Source organism: Passer montanus, unplaced genomic scaffold (genome assembly GCF_014805655.1).
Source record: "Passer montanus isolate IOZ18808 unplaced genomic scaffold, ASM1480565v1 scaffold6, whole genome shotgun sequence".
Taxonomy (NCBI): Eukaryota; Metazoa; Chordata; class Aves; order Passeriformes; family Passeridae; genus Passer; species Passer montanus.
This window is the reverse complement of record NW_024371037.1, coordinates 5,283,079-5,302,335: the sequence shown is the minus strand read 5'-3', so window position 1 is coordinate 5,302,335 and position 19,257 is coordinate 5,283,079. Positions and strand designations below refer to the sequence as shown.

General features: G+C 35.5%; 1 protein-coding gene across 4 annotated transcripts in view; it reads right to left on the bottom strand.

The window, feature by feature from the left end:
* The window catches only part of GRM8 (glutamate metabotropic receptor 8), a 313,000-nt gene that overhangs the window by 155,616 nt on the left and 138,127 nt on the right, over positions 1 to 19,257 (bottom strand). For all 4 annotated transcript variants that reach the window (XM_039726957.1, XM_039726961.1, XM_039726960.1 and 1 more), the window contains 3 exons: positions 16,809 to 16,944; positions 16,179 to 16,333; positions 15,098 to 15,235 (listed from right to left, as the gene is read on the bottom strand). In XM_039726957.1, the coding sequence (XP_039582891.1) occupies positions 15,098 to 15,235; positions 16,179 to 16,333; positions 16,809 to 16,944 (429 nt within the window). The remainder of the gene's footprint in view (positions 1 to 15,097; positions 15,236 to 16,178; positions 16,334 to 16,808; positions 16,945 to 19,257) is intronic.

Genomic DNA, 19,257 nt, shown 5'->3' with positions numbered 1-19,257 from the left:
AATGCCAAATATTACAGTCTGTATTCCTAAAGTAATAGAACATATTTCTTGAAGAGCTCAAGTTTAAAAATATTTCCTATCAGTAGCATTTGGTTCAACCTGGACTTGAAATTATCAGTTCATGGGTCACAGTTTATAATTATCTTTTCTCTCTCAGACCTTATTAATCACACAAACCATCTATAACAGACTTTATAAAAGGCTTTATTTTGCCCGGTTTTGCACATAAATACTGTGTTTGTATTTACTTCAGATACAAATGGTGCCACCTGCTCCTCTTAGTACCCTGACATTTGGTGCTAATTAGATGGACTTGCATTATCAACAGCACAGAAATACAGCACTGCAGCAGACTTGGTTACCATGGATCCTAATGCACTCAGCATTCCACAGGAAATTTAGCAGAGCATAAGAAATAAATCTATTCCTGGGTGAACCTACACCAGTTCTATGACACTATTAAGGTACATCCTCAAAGTCTTCTAAATTCAAGGGTAAACACCATTATTATTTCTAAACTTTTATTAATACCTTATACCACTGAGTCACCATGTAGGTGAAACAAAATTGCAAGTCGATTTTAAACACCCTGACAGTGCTAATGGAAACAAGTCATGCATTCAAGCTGTAAAGGAGAGTAAGTCTCGACTGGGGATCAGCTGCTACAAAAGACTACTGGCATCTGTAAGTGAGAAAAGTCAAAACGATTCTTACACATAGGAGTGGCACACTGAATAGCTGCTGTGAAAACTCATGCTATTTGTTCCTTTTCAAGCCTACCTGAATGTACCTAATTATTATACTCTAGGACCCAACAAATCTACTAATCCAAAAGTTGCTTCTACAGAGTGATTTGACATAGCTCCATAAATTCGACAGATGAAATTAAAAGAAAAGGAGAAAGAATGGATTAATGGTGCAAGCAGAAGGTCAAGAAAAGACATAAAAATAACAAAGAAATGAAGCCATTAAATAAGCAGACAATATTAAAAAAATCTTTCTCCCTTTCTCACAGTGACATGCGTATAATTCTCTCCATCTGTTCTAAGGCCCAACAAATCTATATTTCACAGTTGAGGTAAATTAGCAATTTCTCCTTCAGGTGTCAAACTCTGATGTTCTTTGGGGTTCCTCCTTCATTGTAAGAATTGTTTGCATTTCTGTCTTGTTCACATTTTTGAGTGCTATGGTGCCAAAATTTCTGTTTCTTTCAGAGTTTTACCCAAACACTCACATCTCAAAGGAAAAGTTCAGCACCTGAATTATTAATTCCACTTCCTCTCTTCTCTGAATGGGCTTTTCTAACAATATGCAAAAGGCAAGTTTGAAAACTAATGCCTTCTCCTTGCAATTAGAATGATTTGCAGTAGTATGAAGCAACATGCTGCAGATAAGGTGAAACCAGGGATGGATCCACTTCCCAAAGCTAAGAGCCTACCAGCACAATGCTAGGAAGTATGAGGTATGATACACGACCACACAAGGCTGCTATCTCCATGCAAGTTCTTTTCCTGCCTTGAGAAGGCTGACTTAAAACAGAGACTAGACAGGATTAAAGAATAAAGCAGGTATTTATTGAAAGGCCTTAATGGATACACTTTGGGCAGCACAAGAGCCTGGCCAGGGCTACACCCAAGATGAACCCAAAATGGTGACAAAATGCATGACTGGTCATGAGGTCTCACAATTTTATAAGTTTTAGTTCATTTTCACATTGGGTAATTGTCCAATTACAGCCCCAGATTATGAAGTCCCATCCTCCCTGTTTTCTCTCTTCAGTCTGCAGTTTATCCTCCTGGCCCTGAAACTTGTAATGGTTGTCCTTGGTCCCATGCTAGAAAAATGAATTATTTTATCTACCTACTGTGAAGAGAGATTACCAGCACTTAATATGAAGCTTAGAACTACACACCTAGGCAGCACAGAATCTGAAAAATATGAAACCTAAAACTTAAGGCATCACTTTAAATATCATCATAATTCAGTTCCATTGAGAATATTTAACCTTTAAAAGAGGAAATTCATTTCAGAATCACCTCATTAAGGTCAATTTATGTAAGTGACATAGACCAAGAGAAGTGGAAGAAGATAGGCCAGGCAGGTCTTTTTATGGGGCAGTACAGTTAACAAACCACTGCATGCAACAGATAAACAATCAAACGGGTAGGCAACATATGATTTGGGACAGGACAGAAGTTACATTTTATCTCCTTTTTTTCTCTCTCCTTTCTGGAAGGTATGAATAGACAATGGACCTAAGTTTACATATTTCTTACAGACTATATTACTAATCTGTCTGGTTTTGAATCACCAGTTTTTAATTGTGGGAACATTTCGGTACCTAAATTAAAAATTCCAAGTGGCATTGAAACCTCACAGCAGTAATACAATGCATAAACAAAAAATCTGGAAGTTTGCACACAGTCTAACAAAAAGTAAAATATCCTCTGATTGACTGAAGAATTTGCTTTGTTTTGAGCCCTGAAAACCATTCAGCCTCCACAACCACCAGATGCTTCTCCTCCACCAAAACCTGCCAGCTCACATAATTGCACAGCTGGAATGGTACCTGTGTCCACATAGCTGTGTGCAATCTTACCTCAGTAACCAAGAATTTGTCTGTTGGATGGCATGGGTACTGCAATGTTAAAAAAAAAGCTGATTTAACATCTGGCTGAGGAAAGCCCATCAATCAGAAAGGGGGGTTTGGTTTTAATAAGATCAGAAGAACCTGTAGCTGGTTTAGTGGTGAACATGGCAGTGTGGGACTAGATGGTCTTTGAGGTCTTTTCCAACCTTAAAAATTCTCTGAATCTTTGAGCACAATCGTATCCCTCAAATAGGGGAGGACATCAAGAAATCATCTGATATAGGAAAGCTTATGTTAAAGATGAGTTTTCCACCATAACCAATGTACTTTTGAATTAATTTTTGAATTTAAAACAAACCAAGGAAATCACTTCTTTCTTGAATGATAACTCATCAGGAATCAAATATGCTCCATTTCTGATGTCATCATACTGCCAAAAATTAGTCTTTCAAAAAAAGCTGAATAACCCATCCCTGTGATACATGTGCAGTAACTCATTCAAGTTTTCATCTTATTTTTTTCAAGGGATAATAGGCCAGTATAAAAGAAGAGCCATAAATGTTCCAATTTTTGGAAATGTTTAAAATAAAAAAGTTCTACAGGAGCATTAAATTTACATTTTTCACAGTGTTTCATTATATTGCAGGAATTTATATAGCTGGCTTTCAGGAAATACATAACTGTTGAGTGGTGAGTTTACCCAGCTCCTGCCTGACATTCCACTTCTACAATCATATCTTTGATTTTGAGGAAGAGGTCAAAGGCCCAATTTAAATAGTTTCTGCTGAAAAATAGCCCTCTAGGAGGATAAATCCACTGTCCAAAGACATGGAAAACTACAAGACATGAATGTCAATATTTTTATCTGTGTGATTCATCATAATCAGCATGTCATTCACACACACTATCATTATTGTCTCCATCAACTGTGTGCTAGAAAAATATTTACTGTTCATGCATGTACTGTACACAATAAAATATTATATGCTGCTCTGCTAATTTTTTTTTTTTTTTCCTGGGTCCCAGATCATACATCTTTGTCCTCATCTTAAGCTATAGACTTACGGGGAGGGTTTGTTACAGGGTTACACTTCTCTATAGAATGTAGCTCCATTACACTAAATATACTTTCTAAAATACTTAGCAACATTTGGGTTGTAGGGAAAATGGTAGAGAAAACCAGGACTATGTTGAAAATGGAGCTGTTGCATTTTAGAACTGAACCAGTTTGAAACTTTTGGTTACATGCATTTGATTTTTATGTTAGATAACACACTAGAGTATTTTCATTGGATGAAATAAGGCTTAATTCTCTTTTCTTTGAATGGTAAAATGGACTGGTTTAATTTCAATTCCAAATGCCAAAATCCTTTTTAAAATAGAAGATTGATCTTCTTTGCAGTCCTGCTTCTCAAGAGGATTTCCTGAATAATAAATTAAGAATAGAGGTTTTGACCCTAATTACATTTTTTCACTGCTTTCCAAAATAGGCTCCTTATGTGTAACAGCAGTCATTTTAAATGCTTTCCTTCACCTAAGATTAGAAACAAGGGAGAGGGGACTGGGAACATTTCTCCTGAGGCCACCAATGCATGCCAAGACAAAGAGGTCCAGCCCTAAGGCCCAGCTCCCACAGCATCAGGTTCCCTCTCTCCAGGCTGCCTGCTATGAGTCTCAATAATTTCTTCAGTCCTTCACCTCGCACTGAGATTTTCTATCATGAATTGAAGATCAATAACACAAAGATTAGAGATAGGAGAGGGCATTGGAAAAGGCAAAAGATTTTTCTCCAAAATCATCCTTTGTAGACCTGCATACAGGTAGGGATTAAGGGAAAGGAGATTTTATACAGGAGATCAATGCATACATGTACATATGTACAGGCATGCTGCAAGCCATGATAACATTTAAAAACTGAATGCTGAGGAGAGTAGGTCTGTATGAATGCCAAAACCAAAAGAAGAGGGTTGTATCATCATCATTTGATCTGAAAGTCAATCACATACAAAGTTGAAGAACATATGATCAATGAAAATTTTAATAACACATCTTTTCCAATAACTCCCTGCTCCCTAGGGAGGTATCACAAGAACACAAAGTGCAAGCACTCAAAATGGCTATTTCCTTGTGGGACTGACTATGGAACATTTCTACATGAGTAGAAAATATATTTAAGACATTCTTTAGGTAGTCATGATCATTCATAAGGTCCTTCAGCTATGAAATGCTACTGAGCCCAGTGCAGTCCTGCACTGATGCAAAAGTGGCCCCCATAAAGCCTGCCTTGCATGACTGGAGCTCTAGTTCTAAATATTGCATAGCAATTTCTTTGTATGCACAATTACACCCAAAATCCTTGATCATGAAGTAATTAATTTCTCACAGTGAATTAAGAATTAATTTAAACTACCGTTAAAAACTTTTTTCTTTTAAGAAAGGAGCACTTTGAGAAAAAAAAAAAAAACAACCAAAAATAATCATACACGTGTTAGTAAATGAATCAATAAACTGAGCTACAGCAAAATGTACATAGTCTCATAAAAGAGTTACTAAAGACTAGAAGAAAACGAAAATATGATCGTTTGAAATTTCACATAGCCGCATTTCAGGCAAGCAAATACAATAATGAAGCACCAACCAGAGATATTGTAAATGACCAAAAAGAACAGAGAATCCCAAGAAGAGAAAAGAAGAGAAAGGATGCTAACCTTTATGTGGATGAATTCTCTAGACACAATCTGAAATACAACTACAAATGAGCACCTTTGTAATAACAACCAAAATATGCTCAGATGCAACTTTCTAAAATTGAATAAAAATAAATATGTAAACCAAGGTAAAAAATAATACAGGAATTTTTTAAAATTGTTATTTAAGGAGCACTGTAAAAAGGTGAGGAAGGTGGTAAAACGACCAACCATATCCTAAAAACACATTTTCTTTTTTATAATGTAACATATATTACTGGAACTAAATATAAAGCGTTTATGTTAAAGGCACCAAAAGCAAAAGGCAACATGATTTAATACTACAGTGAAGGAGGTTACAAGAAGTTTTAGTTCCTTTTTTCAGAAGAGAGATTCATGTTAAATGAGAAAAAAACAAATATATATATTTATATGTACATGCACTGGGGAAAACAGAATTACATAACAGCAGACCAAAGGAGTAATATGCATTGTAGTCCACTCTCAAAACCAATTTTGCTTTCATTGATACTAGAACATTTCAGACTATAGTATTGCTGAGATCAAATTCTTGGTTGGTTACCCTTTTGATGGGATGTTCAAACTTCTTGTCTCTATTTCAAGGTTCTATTCAACTTGACTACAAAGCTCTACTTATTTTCACCCTACTCATAAGATCTAACTCTTGTCTTCTGAAGTGAAAAGCAATGTAGCTTTCCTTCTGATCATTCCTTTAAAGCTTTTCTTCTCTACTCAGCCTTTGATTACTGACCACTCTGTGATTTCCACAAAGAATCAAGTTATTACTCTCATTGGGGGGCCATATCCTCTCAAATCTCATAACTCTTCATGCCAATAAAGCAACACTCATGTACAGCATTTAAGATCTGGCTATACATCCTTTGTATTTTATCTCTGTGAAACTAAGTTGCAAAATCTTTGGTCTGGTGTTTCAAACCCTGCTTCCTTTATTATCATCATAAATTACATGTAAGACTATTTCACAGAAGAATGGGTAAAAAAATTTCAGATAAAATTGAAAGTGACTTTAAAAAATTCAAATTTTAATATGAAATATAAAAGGTCATTTCTGAAATTGAGTCAGCTGGACATGGTGGTGTTTGGTCAAAGGTTGGACTCGATGTTGGTGATATTTTCCAACCTTAATGATTTTGTAATTCTAATATATTCTTTACAGTGGTTCTGTGAATTGCAGATACTCAAGCAATTGCAGATATCAATTGCAGATATCACTCTTCAAGCCAGCACTTAGAATGCTCCTAAAACTGCCTCTTTTAGATACCTAGTCAATTTTCCAAAATTTAAAAGGAATGAAATTAATTTGTTTCTTGTTTGTTGTAGTTTCAAAAGTCATAGTCAATTTAAAAAGTTATCTTGAAGTGCTTCTAGTGCTGGAAATTATTTGTTCATTTCAAGATGAGAGAATAATTGTTGATCTACCTGAGAGTGTTTGAAGAGCTGTTCTTTCTAGAGTACAGCTCAGGAAAAAGTCTACCAATAGTCAGATTCTAGCACTAAGAGCAAAAAAGCACCCATGTTTTCTGAGCCAAACAATGTTTATGTGGCACTTAAGTTTCAGTGGACTCATACAAACAGATTTATGATGTGCAAATGCCCCCTCTCTTTTCTTCTTCTTTGTTTGAAAGAATAGAACAAGTAAGTCTGTTCAACAACAAAAACTGAAAAAAATCAATCTCTGGCCCAAATATATTATATTTAAGCACATGGTAAAGTAAAGAACAGATTGGAAACAAGGGAACCCTGAAGAGCATGACCTCAGCACACCACCTGCCCCATCACTGCAGAGCTTTGAATGCATTTGGATCTTTTAATTTTGTGGGGTCAGGTGTATGTAGTGCATAGACTTTCCCTTTCATTGTTTTACATTTTAACAAAGTAAAAAATCAAACCAAGACCATTCTTGGCTGCCAAAACTTCAGTCAGAGTAGAAAAATCCCAGAGCATTAAACACCCACTGTCTACTGTTACAACCAGAGATGCCAGTAAAGGAAGCACACCTCATTCCACGGTGTTGCTTTAATAATCTGAAAGTCATTTATTTTCCACAGGGTATACGAGATCACAGCACCAGCTGTATTTGCCTCAGTGACAGATCACACACATTATGTAGATTCATCAAAGTTTTTAAATCCTTAATTTCTCTGTCTCCTGCTAACATCTCTTCACAGCATAAAAGGATTTCAGCCAGAATAATTAAATATTTGTTTTTTAAGCTAAACCTAAATATAAAACAGAAATATAAATCTTTTTCAACAAGTCATTTTAAAATAGTTTTGCATAAGTCCACAGGATATTGGATCCTTTAAATCTGGAGTATGATCAATAAGCAAATGGTCACATATTCAGATTTGAGGAATATTTTCTGATAATCTGTGTACAGACGATTGACTGCCCTTCTGTTTCTATGTGTGAAAGTGCCTGTAAGAATGATAAATTATCTCTTTAACTAATATCCATAATTAATATTTAAAAATATTAGCATTATCACCTGGATCTTACAGGAAATAGGAAGGAAGATTGCTTTGTTGAGAAAGTGATGATCAGAGCAATCACGGAATGGGAGCCATCATAGTTGGTTTGAGCAATCTAAAAGTGGGACACCTGATCCAGTTTAGTCATCTAGGACTATTTTCATCTGTAAAGAGAGATGGGCATCCTCATAGGGTAAGTCATACCAGTGTAAGCAGTTTACAGAGACATAGGGAGGTGGCCTGCCAGAAGTTGGAGAATTAAGTAAATCCATTCTCATGAGCTCCTTCCAAGTTCAAGCCTGCAAGCCCTAAATATGCATTAGTCCAGAGTCCAAATCATTCTGCCCAGTCATGCAGTTAAACCAATGTGAACGCAATATAACAAATAGACCTTTTGTCCCCTGTACCCTGATTTTAACACAAATTAAGGACACCTGTTCTTCTATCTGACCTTTCATAAGAGCCCTTCACACAAAAACACCTAACTCAAATATTGAATACAAATAATATTCTGGAAATACTGAACTATAATTGGTACATTTAATGGCTACACGTAACCATTGAAAGCCAAATTCTGACCTCCTTTCCTACACTGAATTATACTAAAGTTCATTGTGTACGTCCCATTGATTTTTCATGGACTAGTTCCGCAATAAAATTCTACTTGGTAGATTTAAAAGCATCTACATCTGTTTACAGGTGACCAGTCTGAACTCTCTTCCACAGAAGATGAGCAATCACTTATAAATCAGGGACATTTCATGGGTGAATAAATTTTCAATGTATTGAAAATGTTCATAATGTAAAAGCAACCCTAAGTATTTCCATTTCTACTTGATGAAATGATGAAATAACTTCATTTACCCTTACCAATTATATAAAAAAATTAATATAATTATTAAAATATATAGGTTTATTTCTTGTGTTAGTGGTCACTAAGATCAAAATAAGTTGAAATCTATTTTAATATTAAAAAATTAATCAGTATAGAAATCACAATAGAAAGATAAATAATTTCTTTTAGTTTACCACTTGCTTTTCCTTTTTTCTCATATTTTTTAAATTGGTTATATCCTGTAAATCAAGTACTAACTAATAGAGAAAATACTATTCTGTGGGAACTTTTGCATCAACAATTTATTTGCAAGTCACTCCAAATCCCCTCAAAGTCTTTTGTGTCCAATGGATGTGACTGGTAGCAAAGATTCCACAGTCAGCTTGGCTCCTGCTAATGCTGCAAATGCGACTACCATGATTTTTATATCAGATTACTGTACTCACACAAAACAGCAATAGACATTTCAGAAATATAAATAACATGTCAAAATTTATTTTGGGTTTGTGCAGAAGATGCATTTGGGAATCAAGAAAATGGCAAGCAACAACAAAAGAATAGAAATAACAAGAACTGCCCTTTCTAACTCTTATGCCTAAACATCCCAGTTACAACTCACAAATCACAAAGAGGGAGAGCAACAGCTATTTCTGTGTACTCTAAAAGAGTCCCTCCTAAGTCTTAGTGCCTCTTGAGAGTTGTGCTAAATTCATGTATCTCAACTGCATCTGTGCTGGTTTTTTAAATTTTCTGTAGGTCTCATCAAGAAAAGAAACTACTTTAGGAGTGATTTGATGGTAATGGAACCATTACTCAAACAAAATAGCAAGTCATTGTGACGCTAAAAGATTCACATTCTGGTTTTCAATTTGTCCTATAAACTTTTCAGGATGTGACTGCATACACACATGAGTAAATTTACTTCTTCCTGTTAATATTTTTAGGGGCAACTGTAATTTCAGAGAGGTTAGTTAAGAAAATAAATATTATCTCTGAAAAGTTCCTAGGTATGCATGGTTTTTATTATACTGCACTATGACTTTTTTCAGTGAAACAAACAGCTCATTTTGATGGAGCAAATTGAAATTAGGCTAATTGACACAGGTCTCTATACTTTTGGAAACTCTTCCATCTTTATTTTTAGCAGCACAGTCAGACATTATAGGCAGTTAAAGGCTGATTAGGTTCACAGAGTAGTTAGAATTCTAAACATACAAAACAGGGGGAAGACTCCTTTTGTGGGGATGTGCATGAAGAAAATTTATAATTAACATTTTTGTTGAGGTTTTATGAAAGTGCCACATTACATTGATGTTTTATTAAAGGACCCCATTTGCTGTTCAAAGACCATAATGGATGCCTTCAAGGGATTCTGTGGGCAAAATCCAGAACAAATCTCAATGGAATTGTGACTTCTTTTGTCAGATTTGAAGCTGAAGCTATGGTTTTTTTCCCATTAAAACATGACATAGTAAGTGACTTTCATGTTACATTTCTATCTGCTAAGCACATAAACACAAACACATATCTGCTTGTATGAGTGCACACAAACAAATACATACAAATACAAAAAGAGGACTTCCAAAATTTTTGTTAGCTTGAAATCAAATATTAGCAGTCTGTGAGGTTAATGAAAACAAATCTAACTAGATTTCATTTAATTCTTACTCTTCTCTCTTTTCATTTATCATTAATGCTGCTTTATTTTACTATTACTCTTTTGCTTTTTGGTAAAAGTGATGTTGTATATTGTCTCTAATCAATGCAATTATTAAAAGAGTATTCTGCAATATCTTTGTTTGATTTTCAAATAATTGTATTCATCCTTTTGTAGCCTTCTTAAGGAAGACAAGATCTAGAAATCTACATTAAGGTGGGACTGACAAGTAATAGTTCAACAACCAAGAGTAAGAGCAAAGAGCAAGTCTGGTCAGCACACATTATTTCTAAGTAATGCTAAATCTTCCAACCACCAACACTGCTCCCCTGGTAGAGTCAACTGGGAAGCTGAGGGTGTGGAAAAATTACACATGAGGATGTTAAATTTAAAGTAGAGCAAGAGGCATAGAGTGTCTGCCATCTCCTGAAACCACCAGGCAAGCCCTTCCTCTTGAAGAGTCAACAAGAATAAAAGGATGAAATACTGTCTCTGCCTTTTCATTTTCCTGCTGGGGCACAGGGATGAGTGAAAACCTTTCCATCTCCTCACTTCTCCTCACCACAAAGAACCCAGTGCTAGAAAAATATTACTGAAGACCCCTGAAAGGATCATGTCTCACTAAAGAAGTTTTCATTGAAAATAGAAAACATACACCTTGAATAAATATTTAAAGTAAGGCTTCTTGTAACCTCTACATATGGTTTAATCTTGGTAGTGCTCCTTCTTTTTCCATTTTGTTGTAGTAAGATGAATGAGTTTTCTCTGCAAAGGCCTTTCTTCTTCCACAAGTAAAATAGTTTAAGGGTAGTCATTGAATTATTGTTTCATGCTTACTAAGTTAATGACCCAATGTGATTTTTTTTCTAATTCCAGAAAAGTCAGAACAAGAAATCTCAAATATTTTTCACTGAACTATTCTAATATTGAGGATTTGATCAATGTACACTCACATTCAGAAACACACAGAGCTAGTTTCAAATCAATAGTGGCAAAACAGTACTTTTCAAAGTTTAGGTGAATCATTGCCTTCTGTAAAATGGCAAAAATCAGAAAATAAATAAGTGGACAAATTCAAAAGAAACTTATTACTTTATGTATCTCCAGAGCACAAATTCTTATAGGAATAAGAAGCAAGAGCAACCACAAATAAACAGGATTTCAAAATTCAAATAAACTGTTCATGATATTACAATGCTAGACTGCAATAGCCAGTAATGTATAAGAAAAGAAAAGGTAAGAAGGCTTATGCCCTTGTGTAATTCTTAACCTTAAAGGAAGATAAATTCCTTTCATACTTCCAGTGCTTAAAAGACTGTTGATTTTACATGGAAAATAAAAGAGAGAAAGGTTTTTCACTATTAAGCATTTTCTGGTATCTCCATAGGGAAAAAAAATGCTTGAAATTGGATTAGAACAGTAGCATACTTACTGCAGGCAGCAAAAATTTATAGCTATGAATAACCTGACTAAATAGAGACCAGGGATATCAGTTTTATTGTTGGGAATTACAAATGTTATATGAGAAAAAGATTCAAGTACCTCCTAAGTAAGATAAACAGGAAGGCATAATAAAATACATCTCAAGCTTGAGAAAACTTTGTACCTATCAGTTTGCCTTTTAATATCATTGGAGAGAGAGATCCTTTTGGATTTCTTTCAGTGTACTACTGCTTACTGACATCACAACATCACAGAATCACAGATTCATCAAGGTTGGAAGAGACCTTCAGGATCATCTAGACCAACTGTCAACCTTGCACCACCATAACCACCTCCAAACTATATCCCAAAGTGCCACATCCAGACACATTTTCAACGCTTATACAGACAGTGACGTGATTTACAAACAGGACTTGTGGGCAAAACACAAAGAGAATCTTATTTTCTGCAGTGCCCAGATAAAAATACAGGAAAATTAGAATAAATGGGTTTTTTACATTCAGTCTTCAAGTTCTGAACTAGAGATGGGAATACAGAAGCACAGAGTCACAGCATGGGTCAGGTTGGAAGATGATCCATCCACAGTGATCCATCTGGTCCAACCTCCCTGCTCAAGCATGTCATCCTAGAGCACATGGCACAGGATTGCATTCAGACAGCTCTTGAATATCTCCAGTGAGGGAGACTCCACAGCCTCTGTGGTCAGCCTGTTCCTATGCTTGGCCACCTGCACATACCTTTTAAGAATTGAGCTGAAAATCAGGACCAAGATACTACACTCAAAATATCAGAGAAAGCCCACTGCAAGGAAAAATGGCAGTGGGAATAGGCCACAGGAATTTCAAGGTTTTCAATATTAAGTTAAAAACTACTAAATGCAACAGCTCTTATATTCTTATTAATATTTGGGGATTCATTCATTTTTTTCACTTGCCACCATTGATTCAGAGCAGACCTGGCCATGAGGTAATGCCTTTGGCCTCTCAAGGAAAAGACAGATTCATGGGTAGGAGACTAATTTTTAGCAGACATAGGAGATCATGGTACACATTCAACTGTTTTGAGGGCTGTGGTGTGAAGAACCAGTCAGGACGTCATTGTTGCCTCTCTTTTGAGCATGAGAGGCCCCTGACAAATGAACTGGGTTGCATCAAGATATTATTTGCAATTCTCTGAGTCTAAATTGGTCTGGGGGTCATTCCCCCATTCTCTACCTATCATTTTCCTTAAATCACAGGAGGTTTATTTTGAACTTACTACCACCACCACTATCTCTTTATTCAGTTTACTTAAAATTGTCATATCTGGAGTACCTTTGTTACCCAGCCTTTTAAATTTGAGATAGATAAGCATACAGGTTATGATGAATTGCCAGTTTGTGTCAGATCTGCTTCTGTTCAAATGGGGACTTCTTCTATTGTGGCAAGCCACTTTTAAGTGGTTTTAGTCAGGAGTCTTATCACTCATAGGTACTTTGCAGAAGAATTCATTGAGTTTTTTTCCCTGCCAGTTAAAATGCATGTACAACTGCTCTTCCCATGAGACCTCCCATGTCTCTGTCCCATCACTTAGCACTATGTTATCTTTCTGGGCACAAGAAATATGTTTTCATTCTACTTTCAGGTTCAGAGAATATACCAGGTGTGGGTTTGGTTTTTTTTGTTTTTTTTTTTTCATAAAATATGCAGATATCTGATTCAAATTAGAAATTATTTTGGATCAAGATACATCCTATGCATTTCATACACTACTTTTGGTAATTTAATTTGACAGATGAGATGAGGCTGAGATAAGTCATACAGCCATCTGTGGTACCATTTAGAGATTCCTAAACTACAACACATACACCAGTCATTCCACCTGAAGAACTTAAAAAACCCACCTATTATCCACTTAAAATAGCAATGGCAAAATAATTCCTTTCCAGATGTGGGTAACTATCCAGCCATGATTTACTGCTATATGAATCAAGGTCAAGGAGTAAAGGATTAGAGTAATGAGCAATCATTTAGCTCAGTGAGGAACTGAATATTACCCTTCTTTTGTGAAATATGTGGTAAAAGGCAGAAGACAAGGCATTGCTGAAATGATAGAGTGAATGCATGGCTCTGATATTTCTGTGGGAGTTGTATCTGTGACTTGTTAAGCCCAGTGCAGTAAGTGTTTGAATTGATGGCACAATACACATACAATAAATCTGATGGCCCAGAAAGTGCAGGAATCCATGTTCTTGGAGACTTCTCCACTGTCTTGGAGACAGTGCTTCTGTCTGACAAGCCCAGAAGAAGTGGGGTGCTGGCATGAAGAAAGTTTGGAAGGGTAGCCCTATAACAAAAGCTACATGAAAGCGTCAGCAAGCAGCCAGAAATCTTGCGACAGCAAGTGAAAAAAAAAAAAAAAAAGTTGTTCCATGGGGAAAATATTATTTGGTGAAAGAGACTGCCAGGAAAATCAAGGCACATCACAGACAACTTATGTACGTAGTGCAGCAAAATTGTGTAGTGCTGCTGGCACTACTCACACAGATGACGGTCACAGCCAGCAATGCTGGGAGTGGTGGCAGCAATTAAGGAAATGACACAAGGAGCCCTGGCATTAGGTAAAAGCGTCTACACAAAAAGTAACATAAACAATCTGCTGTAGCCACACAAAGTAACACTCTTGTAATAAACTTTTTAAGTAACAGCAAGAGAACAGCATCTCATAGAGAAGATCAAAGTCAGCTGCTGATGTGTCTGCTATATAAGGTGCCATGACAATTGCATCTGGGTATGATGCCTGAGCAAGCATGTTTGCAAAAACTAGTGACAATTACTTCAAGTTTTTGCTCAAACCTTTTAGAAGCTTTCAGTTTCATAATGTGATACAGGTTCCTGCTTTTACACATGTGGAAAGAAATAAGAACATATTGATTTGCTTTTTCCTTCATCCTCAAACACAGTTTGTAAACTAAATAAGGAGTTCAAGACTTGACCTATCACCAAGACCTCAATAGTTTAAACATAAATTTAATTTTCACAGTATATACTTCAGGGTTAACAATATTAAAATTACCATGATGCACACACTTGCTAAAAAAATCGTATTGACAACTACAGATAGGGTGAGAGAAGAGTTCATTGAAAACATAAATGGAATTGAACCACTTCCACTGGTTTTTAATAAAATCTGTACCAACCTTGTATTTGTGCAAATTAACTACTAGATTTCTCCTACATTGTCCATGATTTTTTTCTTCAGGTTAAAAAAATGTCACATTTTTCTTACAACTCAGCAATATGCACAGGAGACAGAAAAGTGATGAAAAGAAAGCAGCTCATTTCCGTCACTCCTATAAACAATTTACAGATAATGTTTTACTTTCACAGTTACCTGTGCATTTCTTGATATTGCTATTTCTTTTTCCATGTGATCCTAACTTGCATCCAAAATTCTCCTCCCAAAATTCTGCAAACCAGACATTTCTTCGATTGTTAGCAAGTGTTCTGCTCCGAAAATATCTATCAAATCCTACATTGAAGAGAAATAAAAGAAGCATTAAAGTATTACATGTAAAAAAATATTACAAAAATATAAATTTAAAGAAAATGTCAGATTTTTTATAAATATAAGAACAAGAAAAAGCTTTAGACACAAACTATTTTATGAACATAATAGCATCTAAGGATTAGATTTCATTTCAAGGCCACATAAAATCATGAGGTAATTCTTTGCTGAATAAGAGGACATCTAGGACACTTGTAATTCTGCTTCTATTTATATAGTTAATGACTCTAGTTGAGAAACTAAAGATTCCTACTTAAACCTGATGATCACCAGCCTTACCCCTGCAATCCAGCTGTCATAATGAAATCATGATTAACGCATCCCATCTGGATTAGCTCCTTACAAGTATTTCCCTGTGGCTAAATTCTCTATGTAACATCAATAGTGTTCATTTTTCTGAATCAATTACCAGTTTAGCATACTTACCTAGACATAAGAGATGTTACTATATCCAGTACTCTCACAGGAATAATGTACTGCAAATCAACTTCCACTTCATCCACCAAGAAAGAATCTTTCTTAATACAGTAGCTTCTTAAAGTAAGTTTAGGAGTGGAAACCAGGGCACAGATCAATCTCCTCCCCACAGAATAATCTGATTCATTATCATTCATCCAATACTCTCCTTATTTGTCCCAAAAAATGACCAGGCAATTGGTTAAGAAGCTCTCAACTCCAAGTGTCATTATTAGACAATTACAAGATTGCCTGATTGCAGATTCAGCATCTCCTCATCTCAGCAGATATATTAAATTATTTTTGGATCAGACCAACTCAGGTAACTTGGTTGGAAATCTTTTCCTGAAGTCCCTGTAATCAAGGACTACCTGATTTTTAAATTATTTTTAAAGAGACCTAGAGTACTTGAACTTTGACAGAAAATGAAAGGTTTGTGCCACATCCTTACCATCTATAGATGTTCTTTTGGGTAGAATGGTTACTGCTCCTTCTGCAATCTCCTCCTGCTGCTGGACTGGTGAAATTTTTGACCCCCAGCTGTCTGAGCCAATCCAGAGAAAATGTCCAGACTGATTAGCTTTTTTGGCTGCTTCCAGTACTCTCCTACAAACAAACAACAAATAACCAATTAAACAAATTCCATTTACAAAGAATTTGAGAAACCCAGCATTTATTCTGGCTATGCATAAGCTTAAAATAATTAATTAATCTATAGTTTTCACAGTCTAAGGCATATTCAACAACAGCTGTAATAAACTCAAGATACAGTAATATATAAGTTAATTTGTTTCATCTTTAGACATATTTTTCTAGCATTCTTATTGGTTTCTTCCTTTTCAGTAGCCAAATAACTGTCTATTGGCACTTCACTCCTGGGAGGTAGGAGAAGTCTGGAACTACACAGAATAAAGGACCAGCCCACTCTATAATTACAACTCCATTTCTTCTCATCAGATTTCCAAGAATTTTTTACATAGGATTGAGTCTGAAACTTCTCTGTTAGTCTATTTTTCACCAGCCAACCAAGCATCTTTGTGAAGAGGAACATCTTCAGAACATAAAATTAGGAAACAGGCACCTAATATCATCTTCGTTCGCAAACATGATCACTGCTCGAGCATTTGGAGTTTCCAACAAGCGCTTAATGATCTTTTCAAATTCTCCTGGTCTTGGTTCCCGAGGGATTTTGAGTGACTGAGCAATGCAAACACCTCCTAGGAAAAATTAAAAGATAAAAAAAGAATTTTAACACAGTAAATATCTACACTTCAAAAAACTCTTAGCTAACCAGGCAAGCAGACAAAGCAAAGTGATAATCTGAGATACAACAGCACAGCCAAAAGTAACATTTCCTATGTGTTTCGAAACATGCTTTGTACAGGCTTACACACTTAATGCTACATTAAAGAGTAACAACAATTACCTGTTACTTTATATTTTAAGTACCTTTTTAAACAACATTCTGAGACCTGCTGTCAAGCACCACACTGTGGCTCAACTGGACCAAGTTCCCCAGACCTACCTAATCCATGGCAACTTAGAATCCAGCCTTGCCACAGCACAGCATTGAGCCATGGATCCACAGTTTTACAGTTACCTCATGTTCATGATGTGGCTCTTGTATCAGGTACTGTCACACACCTCTGATTTGTCAGCACAGAGCATGTAGCAGAGAATATATACAGATCACTTTTAATTGTTATTATGACATTCTTAATTGAGTTGTCTTAATTATTTAAGAAGCTGTCATTGAATATTCTAAACTGCTAATCAGCAAATGAACACAAACTCAGAGATTATATTTATATTTCTTCCTGACAGAGGGTGCTGATTGAAATCTTTGCATTTTACCTCTCAAGTAAAAAGGGCTGATTTCTACAGAAACTTAGTGACTTCTTAGTTTTCATAGAATAGAGCAGTTATGGAGAATCTCTACTCTCCAATTACAACACTATTATCTGTGTTTCAGCATGCAAGAGAAAAACTTCTTGAGCCTATTTCATGAATCACTGAGTCCATATTGCTACCAGTTTCCAATACCATAGGTGATCTTTCTGATTGTTTGCCAATTTGCTTATTTTATTTTTTTTTCTCTAAGAACTATTGCTTGATTCTCACTGCTACATCTAACACCCACCAATGATTGTTCTTGAATTTTGTTATTCCAACCATAAGAGCTTATTGGGGGGAATCTAATCACTAATAAACCGAGAAAATTAAGAAAATGAGAAAATATTTACCTCTGACCAAATGTGACAAAATACTAGACAAATGCAAGCAAATTTTACATTTTGTATCCCTACATCTAAATACTTCTACACTGAAGATTGTTTTCAGTGTGAATAAGAATATGTTTTTAAAGAGATGTTCTATTTTTAATGAGTTATAAAAGTGGTACTCTATTTTTAATGAATGCTGGTATTTATCTTCTGATGTTTAAGATAATTTGAAACACGTAAATTTCTTTGCATTAAATGCAGTTAGTCAATTAAATCACAGTCAGATGGCTGGTGTGTTTGGGGAGGCTTTCCAACTTTCTCATCCATCTTGTTCCTCTTATCAAAATGCTAGAATTCTGTTTTTCCAAAGTACTTCACAAATGAGGTTGATGAACACCTTCAGTGGTAGGATTTGAACAAAAACAAGGGTCCGGACAGGTGAAGCATGGCATGTAGATTAACATGAAGGTGTTACCAAGGTCCCTTTTGTAAGGTTTCTCAAGCTTAATGTATTTAATCTTTAAGCAAAATATACAAAACAAAGTTATGTCTGAAGGTATTTTTCTTATTTTATTCAAAAAATTAGTAGGAATGGTTCAAAACTGTCCCAAATCTGTCAGTGATTAAGAGGCACCAAGACAATGCACTTTATGAGCTGCTTTAGCTTTTTGGTCAGCCTTGATTTGGTCAGGCAGTTGGACTACGTGATCATCATAGATCCCTTCAAACTGAAATTATTCTATTCTATTCTATTCTATTCTATTCTATTCTATGTCATATTTTTTAAATGCTGGGAATTCATTATCAGATTTTGTGCTGCCTTTGCAGAATCTCATTGACTTCAACAGCTCTCTGAACAGGCAAATCCTAAACTCAAATCAAGTTTAGGCATGGCATAAATGAAGCATGGAGTTAGCAACTGCCAGTGTAAAAACAACAACTTTCAAATTACATCACCCAGTTTTAGTCACAGGCAAGCATATCACCTTTTTCAGTTATGCATCAATTACTTGGGATGTTTCATTATTATTTTATTCAATTGAGAAATTCATTCTATAGCACAGGCTTGTCCTGAATTCTTCCCTGCTTTACATGAAAGAAATAATATTTGCAAGTCAGAATACCTGCCATTTCTAAGAAAAGTTGTTTGTATATAGGTTCTTGCCATCCATAAATAGCGCAACAATATATTACATAAATAATTTACTCTTATGTGCTATAAAATGGAATATAGAACCTTTTTATGACAACAAATTTCTTCACATTTTTACAAATATCCTGTCTCCCCATGATGGAAAACTAATTTGC